At 42.9% G+C, this 27671-nt stretch overlaps 1 protein-coding gene across 1 annotated transcript in view; it reads right to left on the bottom strand.

Annotated features, from left to right (window-relative positions):
* Positions 1-27671, bottom strand: part of RB1CC1 (RB1 inducible coiled-coil 1) — a gene marked incomplete in the record, with an annotated part of 2392675 nt that overhangs the window by 1199627 nt on the left and 1165377 nt on the right. The window contains 1 exon segment of the mRNA XM_044061705.1: positions 18574-18760. Coding sequence (XP_043917640.1) covers positions 18574-18760 — 187 coding nt within the window.

The raw sequence follows: 27671 nt of genomic DNA, 5'->3' as shown, positions 1-27671 counted from the left end.
TAGCGGGTCTGCAGAATGTTGTCCTGTGGTGGAATTTATACAGCTTGAAAAGGACAAGATTCTTTGGGCAGCCTGGTCCAAGCAATCTGAACCAGTCTGCATAGTTTTTATGATCTGGTTCTTCCTTGCTTGTTTATACACCACATGACAGTGGTGCTTTCTGTGAATACTCAGAGGGCTTGGTCTCCAGAGGTGTGAGAAAACCTGAGGAGCTTGAATGAGAGCCCTCATTTCTTTCAAATTGATGAGTTCTTTCCTGAAACTGGATTGCCAAAGGCCCTGGGCCTTGTGGATGCCATCCAAGCCTTGGTTGAGATGTTTGTGCACATTTCTGGACTTGGCATCTTTGATTTGAAAGGTAGTTCTGGATTGAGGTTCACCTGAGCCACCCACCACAAAATCTCTTTCTTTAAACAAATTTTCCTCACATGCAGCCTGGCCAAGGGGGGACACTGGAGTGGTTGCTGCCACAAATCCCAATGCTCTTAGTATCTCCCTGGCTGAATAGGCCTTGAGAGAGGTTAGAGACTAAGTAAATTGTAAAGTTCTGCACCATTTTCTGAGGTAAGTAGGCCTGCATCCTTTTGGTTTCCAATGTGCAGCCCAAGAAAGCTAAATCCTGAGTCGGCTGGAGGAAAGATTTTTTTGTAGCTGACTGTAAACCCCCAAAACAGGAGAAGGTTGAGAGTAAATTGGAGGTGTTACAGTAAGATCTAAGGGAAAGAGGCCCGCAAAAGCAGATAATCTAAACAAGGAAATATCTGAATTCCCTGAGTCCTGCAAAAGGAAATCGCAGGTGTTAGGCATTTTGTGAATACTCTCGGAGTTGTAGAAAGCCCAAACAGCAAAAAGCCAACTGAAAGTGAGAACAACAGTAAAATCTTCAGGAATTTCCTGCAGCAGCAATAAATGGGAATATACAGGTAGGCATCTTTCAGATCCAGAGAGACTAGGAATGCCTGTGGGAGAATAAACAGCAACAAGGTTAGCATTTTGAAAACTGGCACATTGATTAATATCTTTACCAGACAGAGATCCAGTATGGGCCTCCACCTTACCCCTCAAACTCTTAGCATAAGAAATCTGGACAAAGCCTAAAATAATGGGGGGACAAAGGCCCAAAAATAGGAACCGGTTTTAAATACTGGTCTTTTAAACTTAGAAAGTTGTTAGAATAACGGGATTTAATTTAGCATGCATTTTCTGAAGGATATAAAGTCTGAAACTCAAATGTACGTCATTATTTAGTGACAACAGTCCTCAGCTATTTCCCAGAAAAAACAATTTTTTTAAAGAAAAGGCCAAAACTATGAGGCAAAAAATCTGGACAGTTGAGAGGTATGGCCTTCACTATACTTCTTTTCCTGGAACCAGAAACAGTCTGAAATAAAAATTTCTTCCAAGAAATTGAAAAGAAACTGGTTCTATTGAGTCCAGGGCCTGTAGTTCCTGGAGGATGGCACAAGAAAGTGGATTGTGTTGTGTGTGTGTATGTGTGTGTGGGGTTTACTCCAGGACATAACCTACTCCTTTTTATGGTGGATAAAACCCATCTATCTTTGGTAATCTTTTCCCAGTCTGAAATGGGCAGAGTGAGCCTTTTGAGAGGGGAAGGGCAGGACCAAGGGTGAAGGGTTGCAATGTAGTCACACTGACTTATCTAAGAAGTAAGGCCCCCCAGATCTGGGGTCCCTTTCAGGTTTATCTGTAAATCTTTTCTTGGGCACCTTCTTGTGTTTTTGTGGAGGTCTACATTCCCTTCTAACAAAGTAAGCAAGCTTTGCTGGGTAATTCCTCGGGTATCTAGGTACAGAGGCAAGTTGTATTTGTCTGCAGTCTTTCATAGTCTTACCTTGTTCCTGTAAGGTTTTGAATAGGCTAGCTCCTTGTGGTTCGAACAAAAGATTTTTGTACAAGAGTGACACCATCACACCACCAGTCTCGCATAGATCCATTAAACCAGCACAAGCAAAAAACACACAAATACACAAAAACATACTCAGAGGCTCTAAATAAAAATCTGCAAAAGCAACACAGACCTCCAAAGCAGACATCCAAGCAACCCCCCCCCCCCCAACACAAACCATGAAACACATATTTCACAAAACCAGTGTGCCACGCAATCACAGCCCTTAAGGCAAAATAACATACCCAACATACTAGTAATAGATGACTCAATAGTCAGGCACACTAACTTCCCACTCACAAAGCTGAATAAGGAGAAGGTTACTGCTAAGCTGCCTGTCGGGTGCCAGGATCTGCCACATAACAAAAGCACTCAGGTCACTCCAGAACAAGTAATAATATGACTCTGTCATTGTCCACGTTGGTGTGAATGTACCTCCCTGGACTACATGAAGAGAGACATAGAAGAGTTTTCTGATCACGTAGCCCAGGCCGGTATGACCCTGACCCTGAGTAGCATCCTGCCCTCACCAAGAAGGATACCACGGTATAAAGAAAAAATTATCAATTTCAACAACTGGCTAAGTTTCTGGTGTCATTCAAAGGGGATCCAGTGTCTGTTCGCCTGGGATGACATGCTCGACAAGCCACGCTGCTTTGCTAAAGACGCTTGGACCTGTCACCCTTAGGCTTTTGAATACTGGCCAAGGCTCTTGCCATCCCCATAGTGCCTTTTTTAGCCAAGGCCCAAAAGACAAACCCACCGCCGTAAATAGCACAGGTAACAAAAATCTGAGGGTAATGCTACTCAAAATGCACGCACTTGAGGCACTCCTTGGTATGGAGAAAATCGTACATGTGCAATAACAGAAACCTGGTTTAAGGCTCCAAAGAGCACCCCAGCACTACCAGGCTACAACTCATACCATACATTTCGGCCACAGAACCCGGACTGAAATACAAAAGGTGGGGGAGTATCCATATTCATCAAGGATACCCACACCTCCAGGTTAGTGGCACACAGCACAATGCTTCAGAGATCATCCACGTGCAACTAACAATGGGCAAAACTGCAATTCAAATTGTAACTTGCTACAGATCACCCACCATGTCCCAGGACCCCCATTCCGCATTTCTGGAAACGCTGGGAAACATAACGGTCCTACACAACACCCTAATATTGGGTGATTTCAACTATCCAAACATTAACTGGGAAAACTACTCGAGTACTGAGTCCCTTGCCCAACATTTCCTAGAATTTATAAACTCAACAACGCCCTGGATCAAGTGGTCAACACTCCCACCAGAGGTGACAACATGTTAGACCTGGTCATCTCTAACATGGGCGACCGGTGTTCTACACCAGAGGTCAACCCCTCGCTGGTTAGATCTGACCATAAACAAATCACTTTGGATATCCACATTCCGCCCCTACCCCCGGGCAAGGAAACCACAGTGAAAAACTTTTCAAAAGCAAACTTCACGTTACTTAAGACAGAGTTGGAAAGTTTCAAAGCCCCCATGCTAAAGGATAACGCTGTCCAAGCTGCAAAATCCTTTACTAATGCATTCTATGGGCACCTACAAGAATGCATGGATCGTGCTATCCCAAGCAAAACCAAGACTCCCTCCTCCAAGAAAAGAAAACCAGTCTGGTGGACTCCTGCCATAAACAAGCTATACAATAGAAGGAGGAAACCAGTACAGAAAAGAGTAAAATCCCAAGAAGGGAAGACATCCCTGATCAGTATCAGCAAGAAACTATGATCCCTCGTAAAATCATCCAAGGAGAGCTTCGAAAGAAAAATTGCCAAAGACTCCAAAATACACTGAACCAACCGATATTGCCAACATCCTGGCAGACAGGTTCAGTGCAAATTTCACCCCCCTCTCACCCCCAAAAGGGCCCATTACCATACCAGAAGAATGTACAGCCCCTGAAATCACAGACACTCAGGTTAAAACAGCCCTCTCCAAAGCCAAAAACACAGCATCAATGGGACTGGACGGTGTCCCAGGCTGCATCCTATACGAGCTCAAAGACGAGCTAACCCCTCACCTAAACAAACTGTTCAAACTCAGCTTCTCCACAGGCTACGTACCCATAAAGTGGTGCACAGCAATGGTTATTCCACTCCACAAAGGTAGAGCCACAACAGACACCAGAAACTATTGCCCAATAAGCCTGACTAGCTTGGTCTGGAAGGCTATGGAGCGCATCGTCATGGAACTCATTAACAGAGACATTGGGAACCTCCAAACACTGGACCCTACCCAGTTTGGCTTTGTTAAGGGCAGATCATGCCTCCTAAACCTGGTGGACTTCTTTGAGATAGTTACCAAGGCTATAGACGAGGGAAAGGTGGTACACACAGCCTGCCTAGACCTCGCAAAGGCCTTTGACACCATTCCCCATTCTGGTATTATAGACAAGCTCACGAGCCTGAACATAAACCCTTATGTCACAAGATGGGTTGCCAATTGGCTCACGGACAGAACTCACATGGTGAGAGTTGCGGGAGCTAGGTCTGACTCTAAACCGGTAACAAGTGGCGTTCCCCAGGGCTCAGTCCTAGGACCCCTCCTGTTCGGCATATACTTCCCAGAGGTAAAGGCAAGCACAGGAGGACTATGGCTGACCAAGTTCGCAGACAACTACAAACTAGGGGCTATAACTGACTCTCCGGCTGACACAGACATCCTCCAAAAGGGTCTCACTGAGACGGATACCGGATGTCAAAATCATGGCCTCAAGCTAAATGCCAAAAAGTGCATAGTCATCCCCTTTGGAAAAAACAAAGTACCCACAAACTACCACATAGGTGGCAGTCCCCTAAATATGAAAAACGTAATAAGGGATCTGGGGACCCAAGTAGATAGTCATCTCTCCTTTGATAATCACATTGCCAAAGTGGTTAGAAAATCCTTCTATGTGACCCACCTAATCACAAAAGGTTTGCATCCAGATCAAAAGAGGTCATTGTGCCCCTCTACTCATCAGACCCATCGTAGAGTACAATGCCCCATTTGGGATGTACCTTACAAGACACCTGCAACAGCTGGAAAGACCACAGAAGTACCTCACCAAGAGGATCACTGGCCTCAAACTGATGCCCTATGCAGCTCGACTGAAGAAACTCCAGCTGTACTCGGTTGCATACCTCCTACTCAGAGGTGATCTCTACCTGACATACAAGGCCATGTCCAACCCAGAATTGATGGACATGCTCCACTTAAAGAAAACCTTATCCCCTCGAGCCACACGCTCTAGGGATCTAAACCTCACCACAACAATAAATAGGATGTGCCGGAGGGATAGATTCCTGTCCCAGAGACTTCTCATGCTTTGGAACATGATTCCAATCTACATTAGGCAGAGCTCCTCGCTAACACTCTTCAAGAGAAACCTTGACGAGTGGATGGGAAACAGAATGTTTACCCCGGGGATCACTTCAGTGGATCTGCTAGACAGAGGCACAGGTATCTAATCTAAGGGGGTGGCGAAAGCCAACACATTCTGGCAAGGCTTATAAATGCCTTCGGGCAGATAGCCTAATACCTACCTATGAATCATTGAGCTTAGCTTTAAAATACTCTGCCATGGATTGGTTGTTCAACCATGCATATCTATGGATGACTGTATCTGAAGCAGCTGCTCTGGAGGAGGGAGCCTCAAAAATATCACAGCAATATTTTATGCTGTGTCTGGCCACTTGAGTGTCCTGAATAACTGGGGAAGACTATTTCTGCCCTTCAAATCCACCAATACCATGTTTAGACTGTTAGGAACAGATGACAGGTAACTGGCCAACTGAGTCTGGTAGACTGTAGCCCTGAAGACCGCAGCAGAAAAGGTATAAACCTTTTTTCCCCACCTATCCACAACCCTGCTGCCTTTGTCTGAAGGACAGGCACTGTCATTAGGTCATATCTTAGAAGGCTTGTCAAAATAGAGGGACACACTTCAAGAATCAGTTATAGGGTTCTTATATAAGAATTTAAGTTCCTCTGGCACCTTGTAAAATCTACCTAGCCTTTGAGACCAGGAGACGGCAAGTCAGGAGTCAAACATGTGGATTAGAAAGAATCAAAAAAGGCCTCCAGGACTGGAAGAACAGAGGAAGGGGCAAGGATGCCCACCTCCAAGAGGGTGCATGAGGTAGTATCTCTTTTGGACAGTAACAATTTGCACAGACTCCCACTCAAAATGTCTCATCATATTTAAAATGGTATCCCCAAAGGATGCCTCCTCCACAGGGGAATCAGGTGAAACTGAATCCTCATCATCTGAGGGAACCTTACCAGGAGAGTGGATTTAAAAGGAGTAGCCTAACGAATAGAGTCTGAGGCCTTTTCCTCTTCAAAGGAAGAGGAGTCCACTGTGACCTTCTGAGAAGTAGGCAGATGGCCAGTAAAGGAAGGCAGTAAAAACAAGGAAACAGCACCAAACTCGTAAAGCACAACAAAACGTCCGGTGCAAAGAAAGAGAAGCTGCAATAGTTGAACATAAAGCTGCTCGTTTTAATAACACTTCTTCAGACATACAATAAAAGTATTTTAAAAAACAAGTATTCAAATACTAGTTCAAGACATCACATGGCCTATTCATCCTAAAAAATAAATCTACTATTACTTAATTGGATAATCACAAGAATTAAAAATAAAAATGGAATAAATAATTACCAGCATCAACCCCACCCTTCAACAACAATTCAGACGTAAAAAAACATTTTCAATCTCCTTCCCAAACACAATGATGTGTTGATGGACTAATTTCACAAAACAAAGAATCTGCGGTTTTATCAGCATACTCTACTAAGCTTCACTAGGAAGTGACATATTTCATTACTAAATGCTAATGCCAAAAAAACTTTTCCATTTAGTCACTTGTCTAGTTAATCACAATGCATTAAGACCCACCAGTCTGGAAGTAAATTGTAAAAAGCTTACATTGATCAAGGTTGACATTCCAATATAAAAACGTTCTTAAACATCTTAAAGTATTTTGAAGTCTGGTTTAAGTGCAGCCGCGATCAACAAAACACCTTAGCCTTCATCAAGGTTAACATTGCAGGACAGGGGTATCCTAGGAATCACAAAGGGTTTTGACCCTAAAAATAAGAACAGCCGTGACTGGTAAACAACTGGCCCATTGCTGCATTCCCCTCCAGTGTAAAGACTTCCTTAATTATCCAAAAGTGAACACCCTGAGGGGATACTTGCAGCCATAATCACAAAGGAACTAAACCATTATTGCGATCCCTTGCTGCACACCAAGTTCACGCACTATCTTGCCAACTTACTATATATTTAAAGGGGCATGTTAGCTATTGTTAACACACATTCTGCTATAAACCACGGGGTTCGCATAATCCCTACTAATGGTCAACAGTACACCAACCTCTACATATGGATGCCCAAATCAAGTCCAGACACCTCACGACGAAGAATGATGAAATAGCTGGTGTGCAGCAAGGGATCGCAACAATGAGTTAGTTCCTTTGTGATTATGGCTGCAAGTATCCCCTCAGGGTGTTCACTTTTGGATAATTAAGGAAGTCTTTACACTGGATGGGGAATGCAGCAATGGGACAGCTGTTTACCGGTCACGGCTGTTCCTATTTTTAGGGTCAAAACCCTTTGTGATTCCTAGGATACCCTTGTGCTGCAATGTTAACCTTGATGAAGGCTGAGGTGTTTTGTTGATCATGGCTGCATTTAAACCAAAGAACATTTTTATATTGGAATGTCAACCTTGATTAATGTAAGTTTTTTACAATTTACTTCCAGACTCATGGGTCTTAATGCATTGTGATTAACTAGACAAGTGACTAAATGGAAACTTTTTTTGGCATTTGCATTTAGTAATGAAATATGTCACTTCCTAGTAAAGCTTAGTAGAGTCTGCTGATCAAACCGCGGCATCTTTGTTTTGAGTTTGTGTTTTGTGAAATTAGTCCAACACATTGTTGTGTTTGGAAAGGAGACTGAAGATGTTTTTTACATTTGAATTGTTGAAGGGTGGGGTTGATGCTGGTAATTATTTATTCCATTTTTATTTTTAATTCTTGTGATTATCCAATTAAGTAATAGTAGATTAATTTTCAGGATAGGATTATCTAGGTCATGTGATGTCTTGAACTAGTATTTGAATACTTGTTTTTAAAATACTTTTATTGTATGTCTGAAGAAGTCCGGACTGTGTCAGGACGAAAACCGAGTGTTATTATAATGAGCAACTTTACGTTCAACTATTAAAGCTTCTCCTTCTTTGCACCGAATGTTTTGTTGTGCTTTACCAGTAAAGGGAGGCAGTTTAAGAGCCATAATGGCTTTGAATAATCCCTGGGAAAAGTCTGACTCTTTCTCCCTAAGAGGAGGAGGTGAGGAGACATGTTTAGTCTTTTGTCACTTTTTCTTTGGGGTGATGTCCACTTAAAGTGCAGAGTTTCCAACCCCTGACATACCTCAATTTGCCAGGAATCTCTTCCCTCACTAAAATCTACAGGATGCCACTGAAATGGTGATTTGCAGTTCCGCTGTCTTAGCAGCAAGATTCTCTTTGGACATGTGATCCTCTGATGCCATACCAGCCTCCAGTGGGGTCGTGTTAGAGGAAGTCTGAGATAGAGTTGGATATACTGCAGGTTCTGTAACCTCTGTGGTTATGCTGGAGTCAGAATGGGCCTCTTGAGCTTTTTTTATGAAATGGAAGTATGTCCACTGTGGCAGTATCCACCATCTGGGAGTGGGACAGACGCTTCAGTTATTAGGTCTCCTAGAAAGTGTTGAGCAAAGACAAACAGGATAGCAAAGTCTTGAGCACAAAAGACTGAAAAACAAAACAAGCCTTATAGTTGTCTTTGGCACCTAGGCAAAAGAGATGCTGGGTATGGAGATCTTTGTTGGTGATTTTCTTACTACACACACACTTACCCTTTCTAGATTGCATCTAAATAAATTCAGCAAAACAGTTTATATAATAATGACAGAAGGTTCCCCCAACAGGGCACTTATCTGGTTTTGAGAAACTAGCAGTACCAATGACCATGTGAGGGATCAGACCGACTGCTGTGAGACCTATGTTAGGGATGACGGCAAAACAGTCTTGAGGATTTATGCTTGTATGTCTAGCTATAAACCCCTACTCTTGTGAGCAGAGGTCAGACATCAGACCTATACTCAGGGGAAAGTTTAAGCTTTGATACCTCAGCGGGATGTCAGTGGTGAAAATCCATCTGTTTGGAATACTACAACAATGATTTCAGTCTAGGCATCATCGGAGTTAACACTGTACTTACTGCAGCTCCAGTACACTGCTGATAAAAGAGCACTGTCAAAAAAATCTACAATCAAATTAGGTAACACACAACGTATTTCTTTCCCAATTAGAAAAAAGAAATGTGCTAAAACACTTACCCTCAAATAATCAAACCCTATATCATGAGGGATACATGCACATAAAGAAAAAAACTTACTCCTTTAGTAAACTCATACAAATTGAGTAAAAACTATCACATCTTTAATATGACAGTCCATCAATCAATCAATATCAAAAACATACATTCCAGTTTGTCTAGAAGCATACTTAATGGCTGTTTTCAAAACTGAGGCCTAAAGCTGAGACAGTATTGGTTGAAAAGGGAGAAAAACTGCATTGTTACATATCTTAGGAATCCCAAAAAGGACTCCTATTCTAGGGTTAGTTACTTGTTTAAGAAAAATCATAAATGTCCAATGAAATTAACCCTTCCAGCAGAGGATCACTGAAGGAATCCTCAATTTAATATACAAAACTTATCTCACTGTGTCTCACCACCCTATAATTTTTTTCGTCAGTTAACAATGCCCTTATTGTTGCCACACAGTTACTTTGTTCAATCACCACTAGTTCCCCTCCTGTGTTTTTCATCCTATGTTAAACCATAACTGCGAAATAAAAGCAGCAGTGCGAGTATATCATTTAGTTGTGGCACAGAAGAGTTTTTAAAATTTGTTAAATGTGGTGGCCGAAGCAAGGGCATATGTATTTTTATGTAAAGTACAAACAGTCAATTTGTCATTCATTGGAACACTTTCTAGTTAATATTCAAGTTACGCCATAACATGAGTAACTTCAACTCAACATGTTGGTTTAATTTAGGACGTGTGAGGGAACAAAACTAACTCATATTCATAATAGCTGTGTTGTGATTTAGGGAAAAAAAAGTCTGTTGTTAAGATTAAAAATATATATTGTAGTATTCTTGCAATTCATTATAATTTTCTGTGCTTTTTCATCTCTGATTGTTCAGTGGTCATTTTTATTGGATGAGGTAATTTGATCACATGATCGTAATGGCTATTTAAATTCTGCTTTTGAATTTGCTCTTAAAAGTCTTATCATAGGCGAAGAAAGTGTTAAACTGTTTTGATAAAAATCTGCTCAGTAGTTCCACTTATGGGTGCTATTTGTTTTATGTTAGCAGTAGGTGCACCACTTCATTGTTGAACATGTAAACTTACTTCCAGCAGTGGTTGAAGATCTTGGACACACTGTTGGGGGTGAACTTCAGGGCTTTGCTAGCCTAGCCTGCTGAGGAAAAAAGTACAGTTTTGTACCTACCATAAATGAAGGTGTTCGAGTGCTAATACAGCTGCAGTCATAACAGATGGGTTCTCCTGCCGTCAGGCGGGTCCTCGGTTGGCCGAATTCCAAAGTCTAGGTCCGGCGTCGGTTGTCGTCGCTTCTTCCCTGACGTCAGTGCGACAGGGGTATAAAAGAACCAGCCGACGCCATTTTCTTCAGTTTTTCTTGCCCCAGATGTCAGGTGCCCCCAGAAGGAAGGCAATACATAAATTTGTGTAATAAAGCAATGCCATGTAATCAAAATACAGTAGTGCAAGCAAATACAACAAGAATGAATACCCCAATCTGGTTGCATGAGGAGGTGTTAGCCAATAGGCCTGTCCCAAGAGGGGAAGGAGGGAGGGAAACCTGGACAGCAACTGTATTAGCACTCGAACATCTACATTTATGGTAGGTACAAAACTGTACTATGTTCATCGTGCATACAGCTGCAGTCATAACAGATGGGTAGAATCCCAAAGCTAAGAAAGCAGTGGTAGGCACTAGGTGGAACTAGGAGGAGCCAGAATGCCCTGCAAGACTGCAGTGGCAAAGCCCACTCTAGATTTGGAGTATAATGGAAGGTGGTAGTGCTTGGAGAAGGTATGCTCAGAACTCCAAGTGGCTGCTTCCAAAATATCTTTGGTAGGAACCCCTCTGAGAAAAGCTGCAGAGGTAGCCGTGGCCCTTGTGGAGTGAGATCTGATGCCTGTAGGTACAGTTTTGCCATGAAAAGAATAGCAAAAACGTATGCAGTGGGCTATCCATTTTGAGATTGTCTGTTTGGAAATTGGCTTTCCTTGAGCTCCTATAGCAAAGGACACAAAGAGCTGTTCTGATTTTCTGAAAGGCTTTGTTCTGTCCAAATAATAGCACAGTTGTCTGTGGATGTCCAAGGAATGTAGTAATCTCTCCCCTTTGTTTTGAGGATTAGGATAAAAGGTAGGTAAGTGTATAGCCTGATTCAAAGCTACCCTGGATACCACTTTTGGCATAAAGGACGGGTTGGTTCGTAAGGAAACCCTGTCCTGATGGAAGATGATAAAAGGCTGCACAGCCATGAGAGCTTGTAGTTCCGATACCCTACGAGCTGAGGTAATAGCCAGAAGGAAAGCTGTTTTCCAGGACAAATATTGCAAATCTGATGAGGAAGCTGGCTCAAAAGGAGGCAAGGTCAGCTTTTCTAGAATGAAATTGAGATCCCAAGCAGGTATTGCTTGTTTTATATTCTTAGCCCCTCTGAGGAACTGTCTTAAGAGAGGGTGAGAGAATAAGGGTGGATCAGTGTTGTATTCTGCAGAAATGGCTGAGGCATGAATTTTGATGGAGGAGAATGAAAGTCCACTGCTTAGCAGCACAGCTACATACTGTAATATTTGAGGTAAATTCAGTTTTCCAGGATCCTGGCCCTTTTTCTCATTCCAGACACAAAACCGTTTCCATTTTTCGGAGTAAGCTTTTCTAGTAGACGGCCTTCTGGCCTCCAAAATGACATCCTGCACCTCCTTGGAGAGTAGGGTCTGTTGTGATGCTAAGGAATCTTCCATGCGGCTAGATTGAGTGTTTTTAGCTGACTGTGAAGAGTTTTGAAGCTGTGCTGAGTCAGAAGAAGAGGCATTAGAGGCAGGGTCCATGGTGGGGAATGCGTCAGGCTCCTCAGGAGTGGGAACCAGTGTTGTCTTGGCCAGTCTGGAGCAATGAGAATCATCTTTGGTCTGTCTGCTCTGGTTTTTAATAGAACTTTGGGCAGCAGAGGAAGAGGTGGGAAGGCATAAACTGTCATTGATGTCCAACTGAAAGAGAGAGCGTCCATTCTCCAGGCCTTTGGATGAAAAATCCTTGAGCAGAATTTTGTCAATTGATGATTTTTGTGGGAGGCAAAGAGATCTATGTCTGGCCTTCCCCACGCTTGAATTATCTCTGTAAAAACTTGAGGATGCAACTTCCATTCGTGTGGATCTGTCATATTTCTGCTTAGGTTGTCTGCCTGCGTGTTTTCCTTGCCAGGCAAGTACTGTGCTTGTAGTTCGATTTGTAAGTCCAGAGCCGTGTTCCAAAGTGACATGGCCAGTCTGCATAGGGGGTATGAATGGGTTCCTCCCTGTTTGTTTATGTACCACATTACTGTAGTGTTGTCCGTCCTTATCAATAGTTGACCTGGTTGCAGAAGGTCTTTGAAAACTATAATAGCATTTATTACTGCTAGCATTTCCTTTTGATTGATGTGAAGGTGCTTTCCTTTTTGGGACCATTTGCCCTGAATGCACCGATCTGTCATGTGTGCCCCCCAGGTGTAGTCAGAGGCATCTGTTGTGATGACTTGATTTGCTTGAGGCTTGCTGAATAGGAGAACTGTGCTTGTTTGGCATGCTTGAGCCCACCACAGAAATTCCTTTTGAAGACATGGAATTAGTGGTATTATTGTTTCCAAACTGTGGCTGTGTTGAGACCATAGGTTTTTCAGGTACCATTGAAGTTTCCTCATATGCAGCTTTGCACATGGGATTAGTAAGATGCAAGATGCCATGAATCCCAGAGCCTGCAGGATTTTCCTTGCAGTCAGCCTGGTGCAATTTGCTAGTGTTCTGAAGTATTGAGTTAGTTGCCCCTGCTTCTCTGGTGTGAGGTAGGCCATCTGGGTGTTTGTGTCCAAGTTGGCACGCAGGAAAATTATTTTCCGAGAGGGTATTAGCCTTGATTTCTTTTTGTTGACTGTGTATCCCAGAGAATTCAACAACATTATTACATAAGCCAGATGTTTCAGAAGAATGTGCTTGCTGTCCGCTTGGATCAGGCAGTCGTCCAAATAGGGGTATATTTGTATCCCTTGAAGTCTGCAGTAGGCAATTACTGATGCCAGGCATTTCGTGAATACTCTGGGCGCAGTAGATAAGCCAAAGGGCAATGCAGAGAATTGATAATGGGTTGAACCTGCAAGAAATCTGAGGTATCTTCTGCAATTTTGTCTGATTGGGACATGCAGGCATGCCTCCTTGAGGTCCAATGTTACCAGCCAAGACTCCTTGCCCAGCATGGGAAGAAGCTGCTGTAGAGTGAGTATCTTGAATTTTGGTACGAGTAGAAATGTGTTTAGGATGGATAGGTCCAAAATAGGTCTCCAATCTTTTCCCTTCCTTGGTACCAGGAATAGTCTGGAATAAAAACCTTGACCTTGTTCGTGCGTAGGTACCTCTTGAATAGCTTTCATGTCTATGAGATCTGAAATTTGTCTTTGTGCCTCTGCCCTTTGATTGTGTGGCAGGTTTGGCATGCCTCTCATTTTTGGAAGGGTGTGAAAATGGAATCTGTAGCCTCTGTTTATAATATCCAGGATCCATTTGTCTTTTGTGACAATATGCCAATTCTTTGAAAATAATGCCAGTTTTCCGCCTAAGGGTGCTGCCATTTGAGTCTTGCTTGGCATGCAAAGGGGAAAGTCATTGGGCTTGCTTTCTGAATGGTTGCGAGTTATCCTCACCACCTCTTTGTGTAGGAGCTTGCCATTGTCTGCCTCTAAACGATCCTTGGGATTGCCCTCTGCCCCTCAGGTGCCTGTATCTACCTCTTTGGGGTCTGTCCGTGGCTGGAAAGGACCAATTTTTGGAAGGCCAATTTCTACTGAAACGTGGGAGTTGTACCTGTAGAAAATCTTTCACTGTTTGCAATTGATTTAGCCTTTTCCTCCATTTTCCTTAATACCTCCTCAGCATTAGCACCAAATAATACATTCTTTTGTAGAGGGGCATCTAGTAATTTAGCTTTGACATGATCTGGTAAGGTTTGTTCCTTAAGCCAGGCATGTCTACGTATGACTGATCCTGTAACAGCAGCTCTACATGAGGCCTCTAGAGCAACAAAACCACATTGTAAGGTATGTTTACCCACTTGTTCTGCACTATGCATCAAATCCTGCAACTCCTTCAAGTCTGGTTGTTCAGGTTGTGACATTTTACTTCTCAATTGTGATAACAAAAACTGTTGGTACTTTAGCATATGGAACTGACAGTTTAATGCCCTCATGGTTAAGGTGGCCGAGGTATACACCTTTTTCCCCACCTTTCTAAGGATCTGGAATCTCTCTCGGAAGGTAATGGATTTTTAGCAGTGGAGGCCTTAAGTCCCTTGGGGCCCTGTGAGATAGTTTCTGGGTCAGCAGCATGGCTTTTGTATAGAAATTGGTGTGAGTCAGGAACCCTGTAGTACCTGTCAGGCTTGACTGGGGCTGGAGGTAGAGAGTCCGGGTTAAGGCAGGCCTCCGAGTACACATCATCTAGTATGTCCAAGACAGGAGGTATAGCCAGAGGCCTGTGCTGAGGTAGCAAGAGAAATTCCCTAAGCCTTTTCTTGGAATCTGAATAATTTTGGCCTTCCCAGTGGAAGTGTTCCCTTAAGGTATGCAAAGTTTCCCCAAATGAGTAATCCTCTGGGGGGGATACAGAGGGAATGGACTCCTCTGCATCAGAGTCTTCAAAAGGGGAGTAAGAATGTTCCTGTTCATCAGAGTGCTCTGATATAATGGAGCCCTGATCAGAGGAGGGGGATTCTTCCTCCACTCTGAGCCTTTTGTCCGGGGTTGAGACCCCTGATAAGAGTAATTAAATCCTCAGCCATTTTAAGCATCTGTTTTTTAGGCATGGGGCCTGGAAATGGGCCCTGTGTAGCTTGTCTCTTAGAATGCATGGCTGCTTTAGACTTAGTGAAAGCCTTGATGGAAAAAGAAGAGGAAGGTCTGAAGACACCTTGAGAGGAGGTAGACCTGTCCACATTTTGAGATTCACCACCAAGAGTGGCTTCGGTATCTGTAGTCGGGGTGTGGGCCGAGGAGCCTGCGACCTCAGGCACAGGAGACACCGCCAAAGAAGTGTCGTCGGTAGTCAGGGGCTGTGTAGGCGCCTCGCTGAGAACCGGACCACATGTAATCGGCTTTGGCGTGGTGTCAGTAGAGGCCGCGGACCTCGTGTGTCGGTCCTTATCTTTGCACTTTTTAGACAAAACTGGAGTCGGAGTATCCGACGACATAATATAGTTAAATTTTTTGCCAAAATAATGCTGGGCGAACTCCGCCTGACGCGTAATGGTGCGTTTGTTGAATGTAGCACAAAAGCGACAGACCGAGACGTCGTGGTCTGGGCCTAAACAAGGAATACAGTGGGAATGGAAATCCTTATGCGGTATTTGCTTCCCACATGAAATACAATTATTAACTTTGTCTGACATCGGTCTGAGGCAAGAAAAGTTTCCCCAATGGGGTGCTTAACTTTCAAGAAGACTTCGGTTGCAAAATTTTCGTAATTTCAGGAGCTGGCCGACAGGCACTTGCGAACTGCTTCTGCTTCGGGCACCGCGCGGCAAGAAAGACTGAAGAAAATGGCGTCGGCTGGTTCTTTTATACCCCTATCGCACTGACGTCAGGGAAGAAGCGACGACAACCGACGCCGGACCTAGACTTTGGAATTCGGCCGACCGAGGACCTGCCTGACGGCAGGAGAACCCATCTGTTATGACTGCAGCTGTATGCACGATGAACATCAATTATAGATTCTTTAATTTTAGAGATGTCTTCTCAGTCTCACTTTAAAATTGTACAACTGGCTTACTTATCTACAATGACTTGCGTTTTTTTTTTATTACTTAAGATGTTGCATGCATTTAATGTGCTCGTCAGGTACAGGTCTTTAAAACATAAATCCCTGTTTTGGGGGGGGGGGTACACCAGTATGGGAGGATGGTTAATGAGGGACATTTGCTAGGCTGGTTTTGTGTTCATTATGTCTTAGGGTAGCAGAAAGACAGCACTAGAATGACAAACTCAGAAGTTTAATTCTCTGTAGTAAACCAAAATAATTTGAGTACTAATACAGTTAAATTTGAAGCTAACCTACACAAATCTAAAGAGAATTTTCTGCAAGCTCTTTGCTCAGTACAAGTTAAGGAACCCAACATCTCCAATTTCTTATGTTGCCAGTGTTTTAACATTTTGTTTCTATAGACTACCAATAACACACAGAAATTGAAATATATACCACTGTCTCTAATAAGCTGCTATTAGAGTTTCTGTTAACAGCTACACTGTTCATCAGCATATCAACTTTCACTTCATGATACCCTTTAGGTATACAGACCAGAAACAGCATTATTTATAAGTTCAGCTGAGTTGGAAAATCTTTTTAAGGACCCTTCTACACAAATTCCAAAAAATAAATAAAATACTAGATCTAAAGAGACAACTCATAAAGAAAAAAATTCTATAACCTACAAATAGCTAGGAAAAAAATGAACATTTACATCACATCTGAAGCAAACTAACATTTTAAAGCAAACAAATGCTATCTCAAGAAAGCAGCTTGTACAGGCAAATAAAAAAACAATTTAAGGGACTGAACTAGTCTTTCACCAAGACTGTTAAAGAATGCAAAATGATGACATGAACACCTTATTCTAGTTCTTAAACTACATCTTCTGCACTCTGGGTGCTGTATACAGGAGTGTGCAAGAGAAAATTTATACCAATTTTGAAGAAGAGCACGTCATCAAAATTCTCTTCCCTTAAAGTATTTTGACCAACCTCTTGCATTGTGGAATTCAGTGCCTGCACTGCTGTGGTGCATTTCCCCCATCACTCGTTCCAATTCACAGGAGCATTACTAGGCAATCGATAAGAACCATAAGATGCCTACCCATATAGCACCTAGAGAGACATCTTTTTAAAATTTATGTAAAACTATATCTTCCCTGGCTCACCAACAACTGACTTATCACCAGTAGCATCAGGGTAAGAATAGTGTGGAGATATGTCCACAGACTTTAATGTACCCCTGCATATTAAAGGGTCATGTCCATTAAAGTCTATAAAAATATCTCCATGATAACACTACCCTGATGTCACTAGGACAGAAAATCTGGGCTGTGGCTTGATAAAAACTCTACAAAGATTTTTATAAACATACGGCTCAATATTTCACCGGGGGGGTGGGGGGGTGGCACAACTTAAGCCATCATATGTCACAACGCATATACAACTGTTTCAAACATGTTAGCATATGGCAGCACCTGGAAGTGAAACAAGGCAATGGAAAGGGTAATAAGTCTCTGAAGGTTCCAGACCCTGCAATATGTAAACATAAATGTGACAGTTTTGCAATCGGTTAGAATTCTGAAAACTTCATTTATTTCTGTAAATGAAATCACTTCCTAACGGACACAAAGTTCTCCTTTCATAGGTTCTGAAATTGGAATGGCCTAGACTGCTTATTAGAAAACGTAGTTTACCAAGAAAATCAAATGTAATGAAGCAGGCTCTAGACAAAATTATAGGGAGCGATACTGCTGCTACAAGCATTGTGGATTCCTAACAATGACACTGCAATAGAACTTCTCCTACTAGAAAGACAAAGAATAAGAATAATTAATTCTGAAGACAAACAAAATCCTTACTGCTACCAAAGTTTTCATAAACAAGACTGAATTCAAAATGTTTTGGTGTAGCATTTCAGCAGTTTCAACAAACTCTGAAGGATTATTTACATATTCATATAAACTGGCTGGAAAAGAGAACTGGAGAGGCAGCCATCAATATAAATCCAAAGAGTTACTACAGAAAGCTTGCCACCATTAACGACTAAATACGAACAATCAGACTTGTGAAACATTTTTCAGATGCTCTTCAAAAGAATGAACTCCCTTTTCTGAAAGGTCCGCAAAAATATATGGCTAGGACTATACAAAGTCAGTCATCCCAATACATACATGCATCCTCTACACCCATGCCGCCTGTTGCAGTAGTCCTCCATTATAGTTACTTATGACTTCAAATACTAGTATTATTTAATGGACTGGTATCTGGCCATACAGCAAGACTGGCACCAGAGAGTATGCAATATTCTACCCAAGGTAGGCAGGGCAGCATGTTTCTTGTTTAACTATGACCATAACAGCAATAAAAGTAATAAAAAATATATGCTCCAAAAACACTAGTTTGCAAACAAGGTGCTACTCTCCAAACACAGGCACCATAGGTTACTTGTTTTATAAGGAAACTATGAAGCAGAAAAAATACTTACCTTTCTGTAGTGTTTGATGAACATCTTCCGTCTTACAACTTCAACAACAGCTAAACAATACATCTGAGGCACTGTGCTAAGAGCCTCAACAACTCGTACTCGTTGCAGCAGTTCTGTTAAAAGACGAAGTAATGCCTGGAGCTTCTCACCATCCTGATCCGCATGGAGCATCACATAACAACACCATCTGAAAAATATTTTTATTTTCCTCAGACATGCTATCATTTTGCAATATGATTATAAGCAATATAAGTCAACCTATATTTACTTCTTTCCATAAACAGCATCTTTCTAAAAGGTTTTCAGAAGAAAAACTGCTGGAAGAAATATTGATGAAGCAGCTGATAAGGTAATGTCAAGCTGCACAGATTATAGCAAATGTAGCTATATGATCTGCATTTTTAAATGAAAGTCTAGTTTTTGAAGGACAGCTCTAACATACTTTCACAACTGAACAGCAGTTATTTGTAATGAGTGGTCAAAATGCATGCCATAAATCCATGACTGGCTGCCAGTTGTCAGTCAGCCATTTTTAACAGTCTTTCCTCTAGTACTGCTCCTACTAACATCACTTAAAGTTCACTGTGAATATGAGAGACACAAAATGCCATGGGTCCTAGCATACCTACATCTCCCTTTGGGTGTATCAGCAAAGCCTGTAAGAGATTATTTAATAATGGCATATACTCAAGGTAAAAGTTCCAAGAAGTGTAACAGGAAAGAGACTGGGAAGCAAAATTACATGTTGAAAAAAAAGAACTCTTCAAGATCCAATACAGTGGTGAAGAGTGCATTATATTATTCTGCCTTCCTATGAAATGGCTCTTTCAGTACATCTGCCAGTACCTGACAGGGTCACCAGCAGTGAAAACTCAACTCCATGTGGAAACAAGAAACACAGCACTAAACAAAAAAGGAAAAGAGGGCTCCTGCTTGCTCATGATGCCTTATGTAATTGTGGTGTGCATGCAGTGATGTCCAGGTCAAAATTGCACATACATCTTCCAAAGAAAACTGCAGAAGTAACAAACAGATGCAGCCACAGTACTGCAAACTAACAAAGATCCCCACATTTCTGATCATAAAAAGAATGTATTTATTTATCAGATGATGGGGGTCATATTTTGACATTTTTAGCAATGCCCCTTCTATGAGGAACATAAAACAGTGAGGACAGCTTTAAAAAACTACTACTCTTATAAAAATAAAGCCTGTGAAGAGCCATATGGTGAAGAAATTTCTCCCAGATTCCCTGCACATAAGCATAAAATTATGCAGACAGTGCTAACAAGGAAATCCTCTATGACGGCAGATCAAACAGTTCTACCTTACTACAGCCTCCTGTATGGCTCTCCAAAATATAGCCCCATATTCACAAGAACATGTCTCTTTCGGTACACCCTGATATTCTTGCTCATGGGTTACTTACATGGTGCATGCTTCTAAAGGGACATGTGTTCTAAAAAGTCTAGTTTTCTACTCCTGTTCCAGTTATGCACCCCTGTAAGACAAAAGAATACTAAACGATAAACAACTGGAAAATTCTAAATTTGAAATGTGTCAACCAAACTCCATTACAGTATGAACTGCAGTTCTAGCTATCAATACAAAACACAAAGAAGCATGGGAAATTAGCCATACTGCATAGGGTCCTCACATTAAGCTCTCAGCTATGGTGAGTAATGAAGTTACGTTTTAACTTGCTTTAAGGGACAATGTGCAGAGGGGTTAAACAGATGAGAGGAATCCTTTGCAGTAATACCAAAGAAGAAAGAGGGAGGGGAAATTACAACCAGACAGAAAATGAAGTGCTCTACTGGAAAAAAATGCCTTGTAGAACTGGTCTACCTAAAAACAAAACTGTGCTTTGAGAAAAGAGATTTGTTTGCTTTGGTTCACAATGGTATGCAAATACGACTAAGTAGCCCTGCCACACGATTATCACCCAAAAGTACATTCCAAAAGTATGCAGCAGTGAAATCCATTCCTCTGAAAGCATGCAGTTGCTAAAAGTCTTCGACCTGCAGAGGACAAAACACAATGACATGGTGGGCAAGTCACATTAACAGAGTCTACTGATACATCGGGAAACTCTCTACCAGGGACAAATTAGATGAACTGGTCTGTCTTGCTAATCCCGAATAATGTCCAACTAGAAATGATGATGACAGTGAACAACGTGGGTGTGGAGAATGCGCTCTCTCCTAGTCTAAGCTTCAGGGAAAAAAAAAAAACAGTGAAGTGAACAGACTGGTTCTCCCACTGCAGCTACAAAATGACCTTCAGAAAAAATGACAGGTTTACTTAATTAAAAAAAACAATGAATTCCTACAATCTTTACCAAGTTTAACCACAATGATGCATATAGCTGTGTAAGAACTAACTATAACAGTAGATGAGATACTGATCACTGCTGCAGTACTGAAATATATCACCAAAGAACAGGCTGTCCGGGGTTAAGGAAAAAGGTGAAAAGAACAGTGGCCTGGCTGAGGAAAGTACAGTTGTGTACACTTAACATAAATGTAGATGTTCGAGTTTATTCACTGTTGCAGTCATTACATTACCTCAGTCGGCCTGATTAACAAAGTCTTGGGTCCTGCGTCGGTTGCTGTCCCTTCTTCCATGACGTCAGGTCATCAGGGGTATAAAACATGCAGCCGATGTCATTACCTCAGTTTTTCTTGCCCCAGATGTCAGGTGCCCCCCGAATGGGGAGCAAACTATAATGTTAAATTACAGCAATATATTTCCACACAAAAGCAAATACACCAAAAAGGTTTTTAAGCATAGGAACAGAAAGTAGAGGTACAGTCAGAAAAAAAACAGGGGGCTGGAGGGAGGGTAACCAGGACTGCAACAGTGAATACACTCAAACATCTACATTTATGGTAAGTGTACACAACTGTACTATGCTCTTCGTGTTTCACTGTTGCAGTCATTACATTTGGGTAGATTCCCAAAGCCATGGTTGGGAGGATGGATTTATACAACACTAGGACCAGCTATAAGGCCCTGCAAGACAGCAGTGGCAAAGCCAGCTCTGGATTTAGAGAAAATTGGAAAATGATAATGCTTGGTGAAAGTATGAATTGAACTCCAGGTAGCAGCTTCTAGAACATCCATAGTAGGAACACCTCTGAGAAAGGCTGTAGAAGTAGATGCAGCCCTGGTGGAATGAGATCTGATCCCCTGGGGGATAGGCTTTCCATGATACTTATAGCAGAAATGAATGCAATGACTTATCCATTTAGAAATGGTTTGTTTTGAAATGGCCTTTCCCTCTGCCCCTGCAGCAAATGCTACCAGCAGCTGTTCAGGTTTTCTTTGAGATTTAGTCCTGTCCAAGTAGAATCTCAGTTGTCTGTGCACATCCAATGAATGCAGAATCTGTTCCCCTTTGTTCTGTGGATTGGGAAAGAAAGTTAGCAAATGAATGGACTGATTAAGAGCCACACTGGATACCACCTTGGGCATGAAGGATGGATTGGTCCTAAGTGACACTCTGTCCACATGAAAAATGATGAAAGGCTCCATTGCCATAAAGGATTGTAACTCAGACATTCTTCTAGCTAAAGTGATTGCCAGAAGGAAGGCTGTTTTCCAAGAAAGAAATTTTAAGTCTGCAGTAGCAGCTGGCTCAAAAGGAGACAGAGTGAGTTTCTCCAGTACAAAGTTAAGGTCCCAGGCAGGGGTTGGAGCTCTCCTGGCAGGTTTCAGGTTCTTGGCCCCTCTAAGGTACTGCTTGAGCAGAGGATGAGAGAAGAGGGGAGGTTCTGTGTTATAATGAGCTGAAATGGCTGAGGCATGGATTTTAATGGAGGAAAAAGACAGGCCCTTGTGAAGCATCTCAGTTAGATGCTGTAAAATATGAGGTAAATTGGGCACTGCTGTGCTCATTCCTTGAGAATGATTCCAAGCACATAATCTTTTCCATTTGTCAGCATAAAAGATTTTCTAGTACTAGGTCTTCTCGCCTCCAAGATGATATCCATCACAGGTTTGCTGAGGGATGCTAAGGGTGAATTTAAGTGATTAGCCAAGCTGAAAGGTTCAAAGTAGGGAACTGAGGGTGCAGAATCTGGTTCTCCTGCTGAGACAGTAAGGAAGGTGTCTGAGGCAGGTGCCATGGGGATATTTGTGACACACTGTGCAGGAGTGGGTACCAGTGTTGGCATGGCCAGTCTGGAGCAATCAAAATCATTTTTGCTTTTTCCTGTTTAAATTTCGCCTCACAGCAAGACGTTGTCACGTTCGATTCTCAGCTAGAGCGTCTTCTGTGTGGAGGCATGCGTGAATGGGCATGCCTTCGTTGAAGGTTGTGTGTCAGGGCTGGTACTTCGGCACGTAAAAATCACTACCGAACATTAGCGGACCAGACTTCCACTGTGGCGACCCCTAACCGGGATAAGCCGAAAGACACAACAACAACAACTTTTAGGAGAACTTTGGAGAGCAGAAGCAGAGGGGGAAAGGTGTAGACGGAAAGGTTTTGCCAGCTGAAGGACAGAGCATCCACTTTCCAGGCTTTTTTGTTACAAGTTCTTGTGCAAAACTTGTCCAAATGGTAGTTCTGTGGGGAGGCAAAAAGATCTATGTCTGGCCTTCCTCATTTGCTTGTTAACATGTTGAAAATCCGTGTTTCCAGTTTCCATTCATGTGGGTCCACAAGATTTCTGCTTAGTTCGTCTGCCAGAATATTCAGCTTTCCTGGCAGGAATTGAGCTTGTAATACTTGGTAGCTCAAGGCCGTGTTCCATAATGTCATGGCTAGTCTGCAGAGGGGGTAGGAATGTGTAGCCCCTACTTGTTTATATACCACATAATTGTGGTGTTGTCCATCTTTACCATTAGTTGTCCTGGATGAAGATAGTCCTTGAAGGCTGTCAGAGCATTCTGTACAGCTAGCATTTCTTTTTGATTGATATGTAGGTGCATTTGATTTGGGCTCCATTTGCCCTGAATGCACTTCCCTGCCAGATGAGCCCCCCATGCATAGTCTGATGAGTCTGTAGTTAGGGTTTGGGCAGCAGGGGTTGGTGTGAATGGCAGTCCCTTGTTTTGGTGGCAGGCATCTGCCCACCACAGGAACTCTAGGCGTAAGCAAGGTATGATAAGAATCACTATTTCCAGGCTGTGACAATGTTGACTCCATAAACTTTTTAAGTACCACTGAAGTTTCCTCATATGCAGCCTTGCATATGGAATTAGAAGAATGCAGGAGGCCATGAACCCCAAGGCTTGCAGAATTTGTCTTGCAGATAGCAGGGTTTTTGTGGCCACCTGTTTGCAGTAAGTCACCAAATGAATTTGCTTTTCTGGCATGAGGAAAGCCAGCGGGCAGCTGTATTCAAGCTTGCACCCAGGAATGTAATTTGTTGAGAGGGTACCAGTTGTGATTTCTTTTCATTTATGGTGTACCCTAGACAAGTTAGAACCCTTTTTACAAATGCCAGATGTTTTATAAGTATGGCCTGGTTTTCTGCCTGAATACAATCGTCCAGGTATGGATATATTTGAATATTTCTTTGCCTGCAAAATGCAATTACTGGAGCCAGGCACTTTGTGAATACCCTGGGCACAGTAGACAAGCCAAAGGGCAGTGCAGAGAAAGTACAGTTGTGTACACTTACCATAAATGTAGATGTTCGAGTGTATTCACTGTTGCAGTCATTATAATTGGGTTATCCTGCTGGCAGGCTACCCTCAGTCATTCTGAATTCCAATGTCTAGGTCTGGCGTCGGTTGCTGTCACCTCTTCCCTGAAGTCAGTGCGCCAGGGGTATAAAAAGGTGCAGCCGACGCCATTTTCTTCAGTTTTTCTTGCCCCTGGTGTCAGGTGCACCCAAAAGGGTAGGCTAAAAATATGTCAATAAAACATGCATGCAGCAAAGTATATATTTTGCCTTCATCTACAAGCAAATACACCACATAGGTTGTATAGAATAGAGAAGTACAGATAAGTTCCAGCAAAGAAATGGGGGATGGCGGGTGGGTAACCTGGACTGCAACAGTGAATACACTCGAACATCTACATTTATGGTAAGTGTACACAAAGTACAGTTTTGTACCTACCATAAATGTAGATGTTCGAGTGCTAATACAGCTGCAGTCATAACAGATGGGTTCTCCTGCCGTCAGGCGGGTCCTCGGTCGGCCGAATTCCAAAGTCTAGGTCCGGCGTCGGTTGTCGTCGCTTCTTCCCTGACGTCAGTGCGACAGGGGTATAAAAGAACCAGCCGACGCCATGTTCTTCAGTCTTTCTTGCCGCGCGGTGCCCGAAGCAGAAGCAGTTCGCAAGTGCCGGTCGGCCAGCTCCTGAGATTACGAAAAATTTGGAAAACCAAAGTCTTCTTAAAAGCTAAGTACCCGTTGAAACTTTTCTTGCCTCAGACCGATGTCAGACAAAGTTAATAATTGTATTTCTTGTGGGAAGCAAATACCGCATAAGGATTTCCATTCCCTCTGTATACCTTGTTTAGGCCCAGACCACGACGTCTCGGTCTGTCACTGTTGTGCTACATTCAACAAACGCACTATTAAGCGTTGGGCGGAGTTCGCCCAGCATTTTTTTGGGAAAGCATTTAACTATACCATGTCGTCTGATACTCCGACACCGGTTTTGTCTAAAAAACCGCAAAGACAAGGACCGACACTCGAGGTCCGTGGCCTCTACCGACACCACGCCAAAGCCGACTACACATGGTCCGGTTCTCAGTGAGGCGCCTATGCAGCCCCTGACTACCGACAACACATCTTTGGCGGTGTCTCCTGTACCCGAGGTCGCAGGCTCCTCGGCCCACACCCCGACTACAGATACCGAAGCCACTCTTGGCGTTGAAACACAGAATGTGGGCAGGTCCACCTCCACTCAAGGTGTCTTCAGACCTTCCTCTTCTTTCTCCATCAAGGCTTTCACCAAGTCTAAAGCAACCATGCACCCTAAGAGACCAGTTACACAGGGCCCATCTCCAGGCCCCATGCCTAAGAGACAGATGCTTAAAATGGCTGAGGATTTAATTACTCTAATCAGAGGTTCTCAGCCACCTCCGGACAAAAGGCCCAGAGTGGAGGAAGATTCCCCCTCCTCTGATCAGGGATCCATTATTTCAGAACACTCTGATGATCAGGAACAGGCTTACTCCCCTTTTGAAGACTCTGATGCAGAGGAGTCTATTCCTTCTGTATCCCCCCCCCCTGAGGATTTCTCATTTGGGGAAACTTTGCATACCTTAAGGGAACACTTCCACTGGGAAGGCCAGGATTATTCAGATTCCAAGAAAAGGCTCAGGGAATTTGAAAATTTGAAATTGAACTATGTTCTTCGTGTTTCACTGTTGCAGTCATTACAATTGGGTTGAATCCCAAAGCTAAGGTTGGGAGGCTGGAGCTAAATAGCATTAGGAGCGGCTATTAGGCCCTGCAGAACTGCAGTGGCAAAGCCTGCCCTGGATTTAGAGTAGAGTGGTAAGTGATAGTGCTTTGTGAAGGTGTGCACTGAACTCCAAGTAGCAGCCTCTAAAATGTCTTTGGTTGGTACTCCCCTGAGGAAGGCTGCTGAAGTGGCTGCTGCTCTGGTTAAATGTGGCCTAATGCCCTTAGGTACTGGCTTGCCATGTTGTGAATAGCAGAAATGAATGCAGTGGCCTATCCACTTTGAAATAGTCTGCTTTGAGATGGCCTTTCCTTGTGATCCTGCAGCATATGCCACTAGTAATTGCTCTGTCTTTCTGAAAGCTTTGGTTCTGTTCAAATAGAAGCGTAGCTGTCTGTGTATGTCCAAAGAATGCAGAATTCTCTCCCCCTTATTCTGTGGGTTTGGATAAAAGGTAGGCAGATGAATAGTTTGGTTAGGGCCACAGTGGACACTACCTTAGGCATAAATGCCGGGTTTGTCCTCAGAGAAAGCCTGTCTGGATAAAAAAATGAGAAAAGATTCCACAGCCATGAGTGCCTGTAGCTCTGAGACTCGTCTTGCAGAAGTTACTGCTAGGAGCAGAGCTGTTTTCCAAGATAAAAACTTTATATCAACTGTAGCGGCTGGCTCAAAAGGAGGCAGGGTGAGTTTTTCCAATATAATTGAGGTACCATGCAGGTATTGGTGATCTCCTTGGAGGCCTTACATTTTTGGCCCCTCTGAGGTACTGCCTTAATAAAGGATGAGAAAAGATTGGTGGCTCTGTATTGCAATGAGCCGAAATGGCAGAGGCATGAATTTTTAAAGATGAAAAGGATAGGCCTTTGTCCAGCATCTCAGTCAAGTATTGCAAAATCTGAGGAATATTTTGTACAGCTGTGTCAATTCCTTGTGCCTGGTTCCAAGCACAGAATGTCTTCCATTTTCCAGCATAGGATTTTCTAGTACTAGGCCTCCTGGCCTCCAAAATGACATCCATCACCGCTTTAGTGAGAGGTGTGTTTTGTATGACTACATTAAACGCCATGCTGCCAGATTTAAGGTCTTGAGTTGGCTGTGCAGGATCTGATTTTTGTGCTGGGATAGTAGATGAGGCACTTGAGGTAAGGTCCAGGCTGGGCAATGAGACAAGTTCCTTAGGATTGGATACCAGTACTGGTGTGGCCAGTCTGGGGCAATCAGTATCATTTCTGGCTTCTCCTGTCTGACCTTTAGGAGTACCTTGGGGAGGAGAGGCAGAGGAGGAAAGGCATATACTGTTACGTTTTTCCAGCTGAAAGATAGGGCATCCACTTTCCATGCTTGTCTGTGATAAGTCCTTGTGCAGAATCTCTTCAGTTGGCAGTTGTGAGGTGAGGCAAATAGATCTATGTCCGGGCATCCCCATTTCCTTGTTACCATGCTGAAGACTTGTGGATCCAATTTCCACTTGTGGGGATCCATGTGGTTTCTGCTTAGTTCGTCTGCCAGAGTATTTATCTTTCCTGGCAGGAATTGTGCCTGCAGACGTACTTGGTAAGTCAATGCTGTGTCCCACAAAGTCATGGCTCGTCTGCAAAGGGGGTAAGAATGAGTGCCTCCCTGCTTGTTTATATACCACATGATCATGGTATTGTCTGTCTTTATCAGTAGTTGTCCCGGATGAAGTAGGTTCTTGAAGGCTGTCAGGGCATTTTCAACA

The sequence above is a fragment of the Protopterus annectens genome, chromosome 2.part0 (assembly GCF_019279795.1).
Source record: "Protopterus annectens isolate FY-2018-M chromosome 2.part0, PAN1.0, whole genome shotgun sequence".
In the NCBI taxonomy this organism is placed as follows: Eukaryota; Metazoa; Chordata; order Ceratodontiformes; family Protopteridae; genus Protopterus; species Protopterus annectens.
The sequence above is the reverse complement of the archived record's forward strand: the minus strand, read 5'-3'. Positions and strand labels throughout refer to the sequence as shown.